The 17,057-nt window shown below is 38.0% G+C and overlaps 2 protein-coding genes across 2 annotated transcripts; one reads left to right on the plus strand and one right to left on the minus strand.

The window, feature by feature from the left end:
• Nucleotides 1-1,251: 1,251 nt before the first annotated feature.
• ca7 (carbonic anhydrase VII) lies at nucleotides 1,252-8,691 on the minus strand. The gene is made up of 7 exons (XM_074666207.1): nucleotides 8,534-8,691; nucleotides 7,738-7,935; nucleotides 5,534-5,652; nucleotides 4,961-5,056; nucleotides 4,539-4,601; nucleotides 4,284-4,439; nucleotides 1,252-2,544 (listed from the first exon to the last, which is right to left on the minus strand). The coding sequence occupies exons 1-7, from the start codon at nucleotides 8,568-8,570 to the stop codon at nucleotides 2,425-2,427; spliced, it is 789 nt and encodes a 262-aa protein (XP_074522308.1). The 5' UTR covers nucleotides 8,571-8,691; the 3' UTR covers nucleotides 1,252-2,424.
• Nucleotides 8,692-9,676: 985 nt separating this feature from the next.
• nae1 (nedd8 activating enzyme E1 subunit 1) lies at nucleotides 9,677-15,695 on the plus strand. The gene is made up of 20 exons (XM_074666202.1): nucleotides 9,677-9,805; nucleotides 10,224-10,327; nucleotides 10,406-10,466; nucleotides 10,556-10,586; nucleotides 10,771-10,842; nucleotides 11,198-11,277; nucleotides 11,404-11,513; nucleotides 11,764-11,873; nucleotides 11,986-12,048; nucleotides 12,143-12,206; nucleotides 12,307-12,398; nucleotides 12,505-12,564; nucleotides 12,703-12,836; nucleotides 12,990-13,065; nucleotides 13,534-13,573; nucleotides 14,164-14,250; nucleotides 14,391-14,483; nucleotides 14,903-15,017; nucleotides 15,103-15,152; nucleotides 15,251-15,695. The coding sequence occupies exons 1-20, from the start codon at nucleotides 9,756-9,758 to the stop codon at nucleotides 15,358-15,360; spliced, it is 1,602 nt and encodes a 533-aa protein (XP_074522303.1). The 5' UTR covers nucleotides 9,677-9,755; the 3' UTR covers nucleotides 15,361-15,695.
• The last annotated feature ends 1,362 nt before the right edge of the window (nucleotides 15,696-17,057 follow it).

Genomic DNA, 17,057 nt, shown 5'->3' on the forward strand with positions numbered 1-17,057 from the left:
GTGTTTCTGATCATTAGCTTAAACTCAATTGGTAACTTTAAGTACTTCTGAATAATTGACCCAGGCTAATATAGTCTGTAAATTTACCTCAGCCTTAGTTTTGAAGGAATTTCTGATGATAAAGGAGAATATACATTAAATTTTTGAAGTTTTTGTGGGTTTCAGAGCAGTTTCTTCAGGGCCTGCTGCAGCTCCTCTGGTAGAACCCAGCAGCGGCCTCCAGAGGTTCCTGTCAGACCTTCTCTGGGTGCAACCTGCAGGAGCTCCCTCTAGGGGCAGGCTACAGTTACAGGGTGCCCAACCTGTCAGTCATGTGAGTTGTCATGAGCCTTTGATTGGGCAAACTTTTGATCTTAGCAGTATCTCAACTGCTGAGTAAAAAAAAAAAAAAGAAAAAAAGGACACCCCCATATGTGTGCCATTTTTTAAACCAACCTGTAAACATGTTTTTCAATGCTGCAAAATTCCACTTTGTTTGCTTGAAGTGCTTATGGTCTTTCAGTCTTTCTGCAGCTGGCTATGATGAACTTGATGAACTGCAGCTTTTAGCACTTTGACATGGCCATCTTTTTTCATAAAGCAGATGTTTTTTCAGCATTTTGCTGATGTGAAATGCTGTCTCAGGATTCTAATATATGGCAAAATAGTTCAAAACATTTAACTTTTTTATGCATTTGATCTAATTTATTTTATTTACATCACACTTTTCAATACAAGTAACAACATGCCTCACAATAAGCATTAACTGTTAACACATTTAGGACCAAATCAAAATCGTTCAGTGAAAACAGCAGGTAAATAATTGACTGATCACAGTTTATGTTCTGTCTGACTTTCATTCAGCGCTTCAGGCTACAGTCTGGCTTCTAATTACCTGCAGCCCAGTGTTACTGCTTGTGATCAGTGAGAGAGTTTAAACATTTGCCTGACACTTCTTCTGTTAAAAGAACATTGTTGATGGGTACAAGGTTCAATTACAAAAACTTGAAAAAATAAATAAAAGAGAGAAAGGGATATTAAGAAATGCTTTTTGGTGAGAGGATGAATTATCAGTTGCTATATATGGATGCAAGTTTATGCTCCAACACTGCCACCATTAACCTTCTGTTCTTTGAAACAGTGCCAATTCTAGTGGAATACAAGGACATAAATTTAAAGTGATTAGTTAAGAGCAGAAGAATTTATAAATACAGACTTAATACATTTTAATGTAGAAATAGGACTGAAGAAAAGGACAAAAACCCATAGAGGTCATTCAGAAATTTATTTTATCCAGCAAACATGATTTTGGATGCATTACAAAAAATATTCAAATCAGATGTAAATTACATTTTTAAATGATTTTTCCACATCAAATGCACAAAACAATCATGAATGCCACTCATTACATTTTGTTGAAGAGGAACTTTAAAGCTGCCATTCCTCTGAATTAGAGAATTCCAAGAACAGAAACTGGATTAACATTGCATAAAGTTTCCATAACTCACCCAAGTGAAGCACTGGGGCCTCTGTAAGGTATTTGCAAGTGTGACTGTTTTTCTCACGAGTGCAGTTTCAGAAGTGAATGTTAATTACTGTGTGCTTTACCTTCTCTTTAAGGAAAAAAACACACTAAAAATTGTGACACTTGAGGCATTGAGCAGTTCAATTCCCAGTCAAAGAACACATGAAATAAAATGTAGAAGCCGGATGAAATATTGAATTAACTACACTCAAGCAACGGCTACTTGAGTTTAGACAATCCAGCGCGAGACCAAAGTATGACCAGAATCACTCTCGTGTTTGTCGAGCACTAAAAAGAACCTGAGACTTTCATGCTCTCCGTCAAGGCCGACCAGAGCAGTAAGAACTAATGCAGCACTAATCCAATCCCACCTCCAGTTGGTATTGTTGGACTGAAGGGGATCAATGGCCACAAGGGCTGGGAATCCACCAGCAATAGACCAGATCAACTGGGGATCAGTCTGGATCAGCAAGAGAGGCCGAGACTGTGAATCTGCAGACTGCAGGAGTGCTGTGACACAAGTCTGCAAACAGCCACAAACTAAACTACAGACAGTTATATATATTAACCTCTTATAAAAGCATGTTGTTTGTTGATACAGTACAGATATGTCATTGATATGAAGCCTACAAAAATAATGGTAGTTGTCATGAAAATAAACTTTTTGAATACTAATAGAATATATCCCTTTTTATTTTTTCCCTAAACCATTCAGAAACAGATTCTCCCAGTATTCTTGAAGCTTCTGACTTCAAAGAAAAATGGATCAAACTGTGCTGACAGCATACAGTTTAGTTACAATCAGATATTCTCAGGACAAGCTACTGTGAGGTAAAAACAATAGTACACTCAATTTAATGCATTCGCTGCTGTCTAAAAGAGCTATTGTTATCCATGACTTCAGATCTCTTGATGTCATATTAGTTGGAGGAACGGACTTTCCTGCCTTTGAGAGGCTGGGGAGGCCTGAAGTTGTTTTCCATGCGTATCCTCTGATCCTCTTCCTCTCCAGTGAACAGGAGCATTCGAAACTTGCCTAGCTGCAGGGAGAGAGATAGAAAGCAAGAGATAAAAAGCAAGGTTAAGAACTCCACTTGAAGATTAAGTCATTTAATTCTGTGTTCAACAGGCTCAGGGTGCAAAATGTATCCACATAGGTCTCTGTTCGCATGTTAAAGGATGAGACCCATCGAGTCCCATGGAAACACCCTGATCGTTGCAACAGCCATTCTTTCTAGCTCCAAGAATATAAGGGGTTATAAAATATCCTTTAGAACAGGAGCTAAAAGGACATTTGTTGGGAAATATTTGTTAAATTGCATTTTATATGTACTGATGAGTATTTATAGCAGTAGGACCGTGTATACAGGACTGACCATGCTCTGAAGAAACATGTCTTCCTGGGCATTTGTGTGACTTGCTGATGTTTTGTATTTGTCTTAAGATGCCAACAGATACTATATTTCTAAAAGGGTAAAACAAAAATCAACCACACTTCTCAACCTCTCATTGGGCTGTCCCCCCTTTATCTCCATTTCTACCCCTTCTTTACAAGAGGAAACAAGAAGCAGGATAATAACCTGTTATATAAGCTCTTTCCCTGCTATGTCTCTATGCAAGCATTTCTCAATTAAAGCCCTGAACCCAACCAGCCATCCATCCATCAGGATAATCAGCTGGGGGGGATCAAAGGCTTGAATCCTGGAGTCATAGGTTGTGCCTAGCGGACACTTCATCCCCAACTATGTTAAAAACGTGGGTTTAGAGACAGATTGTTTTTGACTACACCCGAGGGGCCACCATCATTATAACTCCTCATTCCTCGTGTACAGAACTGGGGTTAAATATGGAGAACTAGACTAGAAAAGATCAACAAAGTATAATCCAGAGGCCGGCAGCAGTTTCCACAAGGCTGGCTCCCTTGGGGACCTGGAAGGCATGTGCTACCCACATCCAGCAAGTCAGCTTAACTTGTCAACAACCAGGGGTTATCAGACGTAAACTTTCTGATTGAATTTAGAGCTGAAGGCAGCGGATAAAAACAAGTCCACACCACACACAGAATCTCCCATCAATGACGCTTGCTTTCACTCTGCTGTCTAAATATAGCATTGCAGTATATTTATGGATATGCTACAGCACAGAGGTAAACCCCACAAGCACCCGCCCCCACAACTGCTCAAACTCGGCATACTGATCCAGTGATGCTGAACTTGAGTTTGACAACAAAGCTGGCAGTGGATCCTTGGAGCCCTGCGGAGGAGAGCCTGAGATTATGCAAGCCAGGAGGCGGGGGTGTCACGACTCACTGATCAGCTGTAGCATCAATGTCTCACAGCCCTCTAACTTTCAGAGATATCTTACAATATCTGAGTAAGATTCCATTATATTAGTCACAAAAGTGGTTTCAATATATTATGAGAAACAACGATGCAGATAATTACATGGAGTGGTTATTTCAAGGGAAATCAATTAAAATTAGAAATGAGCAGTCAAGAATCATATATTTTGATTGCAGAGTGGGATTTATCACTGGCTTGTAGGTAAGATAAGTTTTGTTAATGACTTTGCTACATAATCTGAAATAATAACTAAAGATATGATGTTTGACAGTAAATTTCCTCATTCTACAGGAACACTCGTCAAAAAAGCCTTATGAAATGAGGAAACAAAGGAACACAATTGTCAATGTTTAAATGTGTTCTAGGGTTTTATTTGTTTAATATAACTTTGTACATAAAACAAAAATAGTGAACACTGTGGTCAACGATGCACGTACCTGTTTTTCAGACACTGCGATTGGCTCCTTTAACATGAGCCAGGTGACACTCTCATGGAGTGGGGGCGTGGTCAGCGATCCCAGGTAGGTCCAGTAGTGGAGACTGCTGGGAAGGAGGCACTTTGGGTTGAAACCTTTAAAGTCTGTGATACTTGCCTGTAACAGAAACCCATAGATAAAAGCTTTTGTTTCACTGACACAGTGTTAAAAGCAGAGCTTTAATCATATTTAGATAGAGTAAAAATCACAGATTACCTTATACTTCACCATGTAGAGAGCATCTGTTATTGTGTGGAGCCATCTGTGGTCATCCCCTGTCTGAGGAAATGGATTTTTAACAAGAGTTCTGACTATTAAAGAAAAACTATTTCCAGTCTTCTTTTGGCAAATGCACTTGAAATGGCAAATCATGCAAATTACAAATCTTCGATTTTTCAAGCCACTGTTTTACAATCATATGCCAGCCTTGAGAATAATGCTTTTATCTTATGTCAAGTGTGCATCCACTTGGTTTCCCACCTACTTTTCACACCTTAGAACAAAATAATGGATGGTCTTGAACAAAAAAAATAGTTAAAAAAGTGAGTCTGACGTTTCCTCTGTTTGAGCATGACTTCATCCAAGACCTAACAAACTGGAGAGGCAGCTCTTGGATAAAAAACAGCGTAACAGCTTACCTCTAAGAAAATACCTAAGACAGCGAGGCCATCAGGAGCTGTTGCAGCCTCCCCAAACGACCTGTACTTGACAGCATTCCAGTGAACTAAATGAAGCTGAAGGAGGAAATAAGATGGAAGATAGAAAACAAGGGATTATACAGTCATAGCTTCCCCCAATAAAGCTTTGATGAAAAAAACAAGGAATAGGAGACTGCTTCAAGGTTGACTTGACTAAACTCTACAGGCACTTTAACCATTTAAAACAGATTACTGTGGAGTTTTTCCTGTGATTTATTAAATTAAAATATGTTACAAATACATAATTTGATGGTAATCTGTTTACAAATGACATCACCCTGTGCTAGTTTTTTTGTGCCAGGGTACACCTATGGTCTGTTTTTAACCATTACAAAACCTCAGCAAATTGTGTTCACTCCAGAGCCACCAATAGCATCTTTTTTTGTTGAATTTTATCAAAACCATCTTACCGAATATGCTTTTCTACAAATCTTAGGGGAAAAAAATGTGTTGTGTAGTGTTTGTTAATTATACCTGAACACATTTTACTGTGTTCAAATGTCAGACACTGACCTCAGATGCATAACTATTTCCTGCAACACTGTGCTCAGAGCCGTGGCAGCCCTTTCCACCCCAGTGGAAGTGGAACTGTTTCAGTCTGTAGGGGTTGTCAAGGGGGCCTCCCTGGATCACTGTTGGACAGGAAATTGTAGATAAAATGAAAAAATAAAACAGCATAAATAAAAGACACTGTTTTCACACACTCCCACTCTTTCTCTTTGTGGGTGTCAGACTAAATGCTTTCCAACAAATTCTACACGGAGAAACCACCACAGGATGAGTCAACCTGGTAACACCCAGCAGATTGCATTTCTCTGTAAAAGCAGAGGCGTGTGTACTTTAACAGTCAGACTGTCTGATTTACCATCAAATCTATCATTAGAGTTTGTGGCAGGGGCTTTAGCTTAAGACACAAATAACCATTCCTATGCTAAATAAAGTGCAAGTAAAGCTACTTTCAAGCTGGTTTAACATTCCATTTAGGATTATCTCCTGACATGGATTAACAGAAACTTTAATGTAAATTGTAACTGCTAAATATTCAGCCCAGGATCAGGAAAGCACAGAAAATCCAGTCCACCCTGCTGGGTAAAAACACTGGTCTGGTCTGATTTAAATTCATTGTGATGCTGCTGACATCCTTCTGACAAACAGGCCATTCCAGTAAAGGTCAGGTCAGCGAGGCATGACTGGCAGTAGGAGAAAAACACTTATCTGTCCATCTTTAAGTACACAGGACAGTGGCATGAAAAATGTGATCTCCCCTTAAGATGTAGTATGAAGAATTGTATTATTATCAATGAGGTGATGACCCAAATCTAATGTATAGAGTATGAGCTTATTTTTTCCTATTCCAATCATGACAAAAGCATTCCTTTAAAAGACAAAATAATACTGTATTGATAACAATATATTGGTTGTTTGCATTTAAAGCTTGTGAATTACACAAGTGCTCTGCACACAATACATGATCAACAACGAAAGAGGCTTTCAAACTATTCCAGGGGGGTAACACAAGTACAAGTCTGGCCATGTTTGAGGCTGGAGCTCTGTATGCAAAAAAATAATCGTTGGTTCTGTGAGGGCTAGCCTGCAGGCCCAACTCAACAAAGTTTCACTCAGTGTTAGATTTATGTGCTTCTCCATCGTGTGATGTCTTTCAAAGGATGTCTTTTCCCAATTGAAATAATGTTTCTCTAAAAAAAAAACACATTCTAAACAAAAAAGTCATATTTATACAAATTTTTCTATAAGCTTGATTCACTTTATAATGTAAAAAAAGATCAAAAGAAATGTTGACAGAAAAACATTGATCCACCAGAGAGGGGGAGCTTGCCACTTTAATATGCAGGATAATATACTGGTATCAAATTAAATTTCAAGGATTGCACGGATGAAACATATTTATATTCTTTTAATCTTCTTCCTTCAGTTATGCAGAGCTTGTGAACACGTGTGAGTATGTGTATGTGTACACTCAAACCAAGCAGCACGTGGCATACTGACAGCAGCAGGTTTAGGGGATTTGGGTACCTTGTTTGAACTACACAGAATTACTAAGAAAGTGCATTAGCGTAATCATAAAGATTTCTTCTCTCATTTATCATTTTCAGATTTAGCTACTCACTATCTCAGTGAAAACAGTCTGAGACAAACAGCCCCACATTTCTCAGCTTATTATTCATGGTAATGATAGAGTGGTTAAACCGGATCCACCCGATGATAAAAGTGAATATAGTGATGATAACTATTTATATCACCTTGGGTTATTATATTTCTGTCCAGCCGATGGATACCCATTAAGTTAACTGCTGGCTGCATTTGCTCACAGCATAAACAGAAGCTTATTTGTAACCTTTGATTATGGTCAGTTATGCAGATGGTTTGCACTTTTTAAAAATCAAGGTAATAGCACCTTTCGAGAGTGTGTTTACTGGAAATAAACTTTCAGACATATTTAGACAGCAAGAGGGTAATGTAGAGATATAAGTGCTCATATTACCCATGAACCCATGAATGACCTTAGTCAGGAAAAGCTAGACAGACAATAATCATTAAATAACCACACACATCATACCGTTGTCAAACATTGTTATCTTTTGACATTTCTGATGATCATTTTTATATCATCCCCATTTAAATGTGACGTCATCGAGAGCAAATCTGATTGATTTTGTTTATACTTAATTCCTGTGTCAAGACCCGATATTTCTCACCTGAACGGTCATCAGTGTCATCGAACTCCACAACAACAGAGTGTCCATTGTTGCAGATGTTGAGAGAGGTACAGTGATCATAGTTTAGGACAATGGGGCCCAGGTCGGGGTCATGGGAAGCTTCTTGAGGAATGATGTCAATGGGAGACTGGCGGTCCCCCAGGGCCACTGGGAAGTTTTGGTGCCAGATAGATGGACCTGATCGGAAAAGGGAAACACAAACAGAACATTATAGGTTTCAACACAATAAGTCTTGAAATGCAATATTTGGCTCTGGTTTAAAGGCTGATAATCAAATGTATGTCAAAGTAAAACTCATACAAATGTGGAACTTCACAGATCAAAATATTACATTTTTAAAGTTAAAAAGGCACTGTTTGTGCGATTAAACTGATTTATAGATATTTCCTGTGCATCTTTATTCTAAAGGTGGGACAACCAGCCTCAAGACTTGTTCAGTCTGATATATTTGTTGCTTCTCTTGAAATGTTTTTTAACAATACCTCAATTAGATGCTGATACATTGCAATGCTCCAGTATTTAGAGACCATGGTTAATCGAATTAAAAGTCAGCTTAAGTTTACAGCATTCATCCCGTTAGACTTGCAGCTAATCTCGCATTAACAGCGTGACTCCTCCACGTTACTCCCCCGGGATCAAACACGCAATGCCCACAGCACAACGAATGACAATACCATAGGCTACTCATTCCGCGTAGGACAAAGGGTTAATTGTCTCCACGACGGATGGGAGACTGGTCAAGACTCTGTCTGTAGCTGATGCCGGGAGACCTTACCGTCATCTTTTCCATATCCCCAGTGTTTCCCTGTCATTGTCCTTGTTAGTGGATTTAAACCCGGCCAAGCTCCCACTGTTTGACTCCAGCACTCGGGCACGCACGTGGAGGACGGACACGGTCATCAGCCGGTGCAGCTATTGATGAAGTTTATGAAGTGGCAAAGGGGGAAGGACAATCCTCTGATTCTTGACACGCCCCCATCCACGCCCACACACAGTCCACCTGTCTGAGATTTTTTAGAAGGCTTATCCTGTCTACTCTCACTGAAGCTAAATGTCGGATTGAAGGAGTTTTGTTCTTGGTTCTTTTGTCTAACCTATTTTTTGAAATACCGTCAATAAGGAAACAATAAGAGGAAATCGCCAAGGCACATATTCAAAAATTTACAGTCCTCTCAGCTTCAGAAAATTACAATAATTGCAAATACAAAGTAACCGTCCCATTAAATGTAGATCTAAAAAGTGAAAATTCGTACCTTCCTTTTCTCTCTATTTGTTTATTTATTGCGATAGGTACACTGTGATCCTTTACAGTTTTTTTTTTTTTTTTTTTTTTTTACCCTTAATAAGTCCTCAAGATTTTGGAATGACTGACTAAAATAACAAAACTTTAATGTTAACAAAGATAAGATTTTAAGAGCCCTAAAATGTACGATAAGAGATGAGATAAGATAAAACTTACATCATGAGCAAGTGAAAAAAGACAGCTGTAAAGTAAAACTGAATTTGTTAAAAGTGGAATAAATTGGAGTTAGAATGTACTAAATTTAACAACATAGAATAGAATAAGCTTTACTCAATTCAAATACAAAATATGTGTATGAATTAAAGAAATATGTAAGGCAGAAGTTAAAGTAACAGTTGAAATTAACTGCAGATAAACAAAGGGAGACGGTTACTCAGCAAAATGACAGTCTGATGATGAAAAAGGTGAAGTGTGCTTAAGATTGAATAGTAATGTTTTTAATGTGCTTTGAAAGAAATATTCAATCCCAAATATTGAAGTATTAAATGTGTCACAGCTGTTGCTTTGTTGAATTTCACAATGACACATTAACTTAATTTTATTTGTACAATTGGAAAAAATAATGAGTCTGATTATTTTCCGTTTTCCAAAAAACCTGTGACGAAAGTGCGAGATTGCGCGAGCGTCATTGTGTCGAATCTGGTGTTGCGGAAGTAAAACTGCATCTCTGGATGTCGCTCATTGGAAAGCTACTATGGCAGCCACCAAAGCCACCAAAGAACAGAAATACGACAGGCAGCTCAGGTAGATTCAATATATCCCTATGTACCCGTTCCGTCATTCATGTGTGCTTGCTGATTTAGACCTATATAAGATGTAGCAGAAATCCCGAAGAAGTGGGAGTGTGAGGTTAGCTAGTGTTAGCTTTCTGCATTATAAGAGAGCATCGGCGATAGCATTAGCAGTTATTATGCCCAGCTCACAGTCACATAGTGAGGTTTTGTGTCCTCTCGATTGATATGTGCTTGTTCTTCTCCATAAAAATGTTGTCTACTGACCACCTTCATCTTAACACGGTATAGACTGTCAGCTTTTAAATGTGAAATTAATATCAGGCATGTTTTTGCCACTCACGGTCACTAGTTGTGTTGTTTCTGCTCAGCATGCTCCAGAAAAGAAGCAAAATAGATGGCAGAACATATCTGTATGTGTGCTCTTGCAGGCTTTGGGGGGACCATGGTCAGGAAGCCCTGGAGAACGCACATGTGTGTCTCATTAACGCCACAGCAACTGGGACAGAGATCCTGAAAAACCTTGTGCTTCCAGGTATTGTTGTAAGGTGTTGTTGGTAATGTTTCAGGTCCTGATGATTCTTAAAGTTGATTAATCTCTTTTTTTTTTCAGGTATTGGAGCATTTACCATAGTTGATGGACACACAGTTTCTGGAGAAGATGTTGGAAACAAGTAGGACAATTCCCTGTCAATGCTGAAACAGGCTTAAAACAGTGTGTCTGTGCAACTTATGTGTTAACACTTATTTTACTATCTTACAGCTTTTTCCTTACCAACAACAGCATTGGAAAGGTATGGCATGCTGGGTAGATGAATGTTATACATTTTTTATGTACAGGAGCACGCACTTGCACACAGTTGTTGCGTGTTTTCCCTTATGCACTTCTCAGCATCATTCTGCTTTCTTGGTCATTTGTATGAAACCTCTGTGCACATGTATAACACTGCTGCCATTCATTTGATGTTGATGTTGCAGAACAGAGCACAGGCTGCTACGGAGCTGCTACAAGAGCTTAACAGTGACGTATCTGGAAACTTTGTCGAGGAGGTCAGTGTGGTTCCATATTGGTACATTGACACAGATGTTGTCACACATAATCATGTATCAGAAAGGAGTAAAAAAAAAAAATCAAACCTCTTCTATTTCCATCACTTATTTCATGCCCATTTTGCAGAAGAAAACATTTAAACACTAAAACTGTATAAGGATGGAAAAGCAGGCCCTGAGGAATGCAGCAATATGTATGGATGGTCACATATAAGCATATGAAGTCAATAGGCCTGGTATTAATACAACATCCTCTATGAAGTTTGGATATGTAGCTGTATTGATAAGTTTTATGGCTCTGATATATTAAAAAAAAAACTTAAATTTTAATTTTCTGTTTCTGTTTCTTCTGCAGAGTCCTGATAAACTCATGGACAACGATCCAGAGTTTTTCCACAGGTTTACCATAGTTATTGGTGTCCAGTTGCCTGAGAGGTATGGTGTGTACTTGGTCTCTTCTCATACTTTTTCACAACATTTATTTGCATGTTTTGTTGCTTTTATGACAATATTTTCTAGTTTCATTGTCATACCATTAAATCTTTCTGTAACATTCAACAGCACGTGTTTGAGGCTAGGTTCACTTCTGTGGAGTGCCTCTGTACCCTTTTTAGTCTGTAAGACCTACGGCCTGATCGGCTACATGAGGCTGGCAGTACAGGAGCACACAGGTTAGTTCCTCACTTTGATCTGTGATTGGTTTGAATTTTTATTGTAACATTTATACAAATGAAACCGCTCATATTCTCCACCTTTGCCTTGGTATTGCACATGTCTGTGTAATGCTCTCACTTCACTTTGGAACACGAGCTCAGGAAAATGCAGCTACCGACAAATGATACAAAACTTGTCATAAAGCACCTTCTTAATGAAAAGGAATTGCATAACACTACTTCTTCATTTGACACCCTCTCTCTTCAGTGATTGAATCTCATCCAGACAATGCCTTAGAGGACCTGAGGTTAGACCAGCCTTTTGCAGAATTCAAGAACCATGTTCAGACCTATGACCTTGATAGCATGGACAAAAAGGTGTGCACTTTGAATTCAGCAAACTTGTATGTTTTTGATTTATGCGTAAACTGAAAAAAATTGAATAACTAACATAAATTGCACCACTTTTCATTCTTTGTTCAATCTTCAGGACCACAGCCACACACCGTGGATCATCGTTGTTGCTAAATACCTGGAGAAGTGGCTCAGTGAGGTAAATTATTTTCCTTATAGCACCACGTTGCCAAGATGTCTCAAACTGATTTTATGAATGTTGATCTTTGTTACTCCACTGTTTTCTTTTTTAGCACAACTTTCAGCCACCAAAAAATTACAAAGAGAAAGAAGCCTTCAGACAGCTCATACGGGAAGGTATTTGATGAATTCTTAATTGCATTTTTAGGGAAGTTCAGTGCCCTCGTCCTACAACTCAGACTCGGCTGTAATTGATTTTTGTCTTGTCTTCCTTCAGGGATTCTAAAAAATGAGAACGGTGTCCCAGAAGATGAAGAAAATTTTGAGGAAGCTATTAAAAATGTCAATACTGCTTTAAACCCAACCAAGGTCTCTGCTCTCAAAAATCTAACAACAAACAATTTGTTTCCTTTACTGACATTATCAGCAGTGAAGTCTTGTGAGACTTTTTTTCACAATGTTTTTTTCCCTGCAGGTTCCTGGTGCTGTTGAAGATCTCTTCAACAGTGAGCAGTGTAACAACATCACATCACAGGTTGGCCCTCCATTTTGTCCTTAGACACCGACTTAAAAATTCACATATACTAAATGATCATTTGATTTAAGTGTTATTGGAATAAATTTTGGGTAGTATTCTAAACTACAATTTATTCTGTTTGTGTGTGTTTACCAGACTCCACCCTTCTGGGTGATGCTGCGAGCTGTCAAAGAGTTTGTTCTCAACGAAGGCCATGGAAGTCTACCACTTCGGGGGTCTATCCCAGATATGATCGCAGACTCCCAAAAATTTATCAACCTTCAAAATGTGTAAGTGTTGAATGTAAATGTGCTAGCTAGTTGTAAAGAAACTTGAAGTGTTCGGTAGAAATGCATTTTTTATGTGATTCAGTAGAGGATGTTTTTTATCTCCTCTCACAGTGCATGATTTAATAGTGTTGGAATATGTGTGCCCTATTTCAGCTACAGGGAGAAGGCCATGCAGGATGCAGCAGCTGTTTCTAAGCACGTAGATTGTCTATTGCAGTCTGTTGGAAAGGTAAGTTTAAAAGTCATGTACCTACCCTTCGGAGAGCATTTAGGGATTTCATTCATTCGCATGATTTCTAGTTTTCTTAGGTCAAATAACAGACAGGTTAAACTAAACAACAATGAACCGTTATTGTCCTTGCAGGGAGATGTGTCTTGACTGGCTAGTTAGCTCTGCAAGGTCAAAATCCCAGACGACATTTAAACAATGCTGTTACATTGAATCAGGTTTCTTCTTTTTAAGTTTTGACGCTCTCAATGTAAGAAACAAAGATAAAGAATCTTTAAAAAGAATAAAACAATATTATTAACCCAAGTTCACAAAAATATGGACAGTTTACATAAAATATTGAAGTATTTAAATAAGATCTCAAAAGAGTGTTCTTTCTATCAGCTTCTTCTATGTATAGTTGGAAACAGTGTAAGTTAAAATGTTTTTTCAAAGTTAATCCCAAATACTTTTTTAACTGTTCCTTAGGCACCAGAGAGCATCTCTGAAAAGGACATCAAGCTGTTCTGTAAGTAAACTATTCTTTTTAACGTTTTAACAGTTTTTAAATCATTATTTTAAATCATTTGATACATACTTACAAATTTGATTTCAAGCCTGTTTACCTGATAAACATAATATGCAGGGTGTTTACTATCACAAGATACAGAGATGGGGGGTCCATTCCGTCACACACTCCATAAGTACATTTTCAATAAGTTATGAACAGCTGTTATTTACAAGGAGGCAGCTTTGAATTACACAGATCATAAAATGTGATGTTTTTACCATGGATGATCAAAACGTAAGTGTGAAAAGATCACAGATAATGTTTTGACACATTTATGTACAAGCATGATTGTGACAGGCATATGCTTTGTACAAAAATGCAGAATAAATTGGTGCGATAAATCTAAGACTGTTTTTAGCATCACTTGAAATGACCGTGTCTTCAAACGTTTTTTTTTTTTTTCTCAGAGTAGCAGCTGTTTGGATTTGTGATGCCTTTTCTGAGTATTCTCTCTGGATCCTTCTCAGTGTGAAAAAGAATGTAACATATTGTGGTCTATGACTACTATTGTACCTTTAGTCCCTAACTGTATTTATGTTTTGATCTAGGTAAGAATTCCTCCTTCCTGAGGGTGGTGCGCTGCAGATCTCTAGCTGAAGAATATTGTGCAGATTCAGTCAATAAAGATGAAATCAGTAAGCTGGAGTTATATGTTCTCCTTTTTTTAATGTTTCCAGTCTTCTACATTTTGCTTTCTTTGGTTTTTAACTTTGGTGTTTCAGTTTTTTCTGGTGATGTCAAAATACAACTGTTAACAGTGTCATTTCATCTTCAGCCTCATGCATGGACAATCCAGACAGTGAGATGGTCTTCTACCTCATGCTCCGGGTTGTTGATCGTTTCTATCAGCAGCACTCCCGCTACCCAGGTGTGTCGAAGTTTCTATAGAATCCTCTTCTAAGGAATTGAACAAAATTTAAAATGTAAATGTGAAAACTTACACTTGGGAAAAGAAAATGTTTTCTTGTGTTTGGACAGTTTGTGTTTTATACAGAAGGGGGAGCTGTTTAGCCATTCTTAAAGCACACCAGCATGTTCCATCTAACTGAAGGAGTTAAAACGTGATGTGTATGCTGATCAAGCGTTGAACTCTGAATCATTTTATTTTTAAAGTTATTATCAAAAGAGCAAAACAGCTGAAAGAGGATGGGTGGTGTTACAAGAGAAATAAATAACCATACTCTACAGCAACATAGTCTGATTCATTTTGTATGATCTTGAAGACTGTTGCTGCCTGTAAACTTAACTGATTCCTCTATTTTTTCTTCTTATATCCTGTGTCTCCAGGAGTGTATAACTACCAAGTAGAGGAGGATATCAGCAAACTGAAGCTCTGTGTGAACAGCTTACTACAGGAGTACAGCCTTAATGTCAACATCAAAGACGACTACGTACATGAGTTGTAAGTTTGTTCACTGCTAGAATCACTGATTGTAGTTCAGGAGTTTAAAATTGATTTCATATTAACTTGTATTTATGATCTATAGCTGTCGGTATGGAGCAGCAGAGCCTCACACAGTTGCTGCATTTCTGGGAGGTAATATTTTAGCATTCTTCAGGAATAGATTTAATATTTATAAAGAGCCTTTCAAAAAAAACATGTAATGCTGATAAACTCTCTGATTATTCTTTTAGGGTCAGCTGCCCAGGAGGCCATTAAGATCATCACCCACCAGTTTGTGCCATTCAGCAACACCTTCATTTACAACGCCATGTCACAGACGTCCGCCACCTTACAGCTGTAGATACAGTGCAGTTATTGTTCCTGAGCTGTGTTCCAGCATCATCAAAGGAAAAGGAAAGGTCAAAGCAAGGGTTTTCACACAACTTAAGCCTGGAGTGGGGGGCAGAAAAATGCATTTATCATGCCGGCTTTCATTATCAGTCAAACTATAACACTTCAACAAGCAAATTCAGAATCTTAATTTAGTATGGTCATCTCGTGATCTTCACACTTATGGATGATGTATTACGGTATAGCAGCACTTTGTATACTTAAGTCAAAACTGTTGTAGTATTCTGTTTCCAACAACTCGGAGGACTGGTTGGCTTTTAATAGAAATAAACTAAACCTGTTGTACGTGGTGTTGAATTTGTCATTTATTGCTACAAAGATGTATGAAAATATTGCCCAGATTTTTTTTTTTAATTTTAATTTTAGTTCACACTTTTTAAGCAGAAAACAGAACATTTTGGGGTTGGAGTCAAACAATTATTTTCTGGCTTTAGGTGAAAAAATCATCCATGGATATTAAAGATATGAATTAATAAATGGATCTAAGATTTCTTCATGTCAATGTTCAAATCTATTAATTCATCCCTAATTTGTGCTATCTTTTGAAAAACCTTAAACTCTACCTTGGAAACAATCTGCAAAAGATCAGCTAGTTTAGCTCATAAAGATGTCAGCAATTATCACTGCATCAGTTTTTTTTATTTATTTTTTTCTGGGATCCTCTTCAGCTCTACAGATGTGCATTCATCAGAATCTACAATTTGATTACTATTTAAACATGGTTGAAACCTGACAGTGTGATTTCATTTACTTGTTTTTGGTTAAACTCCTTTAACTCAAACCTGCACCACAAACAGACACACCCTATACAGCCCCAACATACACCAAATACCTAGACAAACATTTACAGATTAATGCAGCTTTGACCTTCATAATTTCCACTCCATGCATATGTGTTTCAGATGTTTGAGAAGATTCTGCTCCAATGAAATTGCTTTGATTTTTAATTGTGTGATATTTCTTGGAAGTTTTCCATTCATGCATTGCTCAGTACTTAGCAGTGCATTCGATAAAGTTTGTTCTTACTCTTTCTATTATAATGTTTTTTCTTCTTGCAAGTGTTGCAGGGTAGTCATGTCTATCTAAAGTTAAAGATATTTTTTTTATGCTTTATGTATTTTTAGGTATTTAGCCTGAATAAATATTGGATGAGAAACATGTGAGCTCTTACAGAGGCCTCCAATGTGACAACCCCCCAGGCAGAACTCATGCAGCAGCACTGGTTAAAACAACACAAGAGGGCGCTATTTCATGTTTAACTTTCTGCAGAGCAAAGTTCAGTTTTATTTCACATACCTGTCTGTTTAGCAATTCCTGAAGGCTGACCATTGAATACACAATGTGCATGGCGTAATCAGCTGTGAGATGTTAACAAAAAACTTGCAATGTTAGTCATTAACCCGTGTTGTTTCTCAATCTGTCTGCAATGCCTTGAAATACAGCATACACTACGTTTTGCAGGGAGTGAGTCTAAAATGCAGTGTTTAAGAAGTCTGGTATGAAGGTCATTGTGATGTAACTGTTGAGCAGAGTGAAGTTTCTTTTTTTCTCAGACTTTGGCAGAATGGAAATTTGCCCTCAGCAGATCTCTTCCCCTGTCAGACTCCCTCCATCCCCCACAGCTCTCCCTATGCAGCGATCTGTCTC

Source organism: Halichoeres trimaculatus, unplaced genomic scaffold, assembly GCF_033239565.1.
Source record: "Halichoeres trimaculatus isolate MK-OKI-2021-1 unplaced genomic scaffold, fHalTri1.1 fHalTri1_scaffold_3, whole genome shotgun sequence".
NCBI classification, from domain to species: Eukaryota; Metazoa; Chordata; class Actinopteri; order Labriformes; family Labridae; genus Halichoeres; species Halichoeres trimaculatus.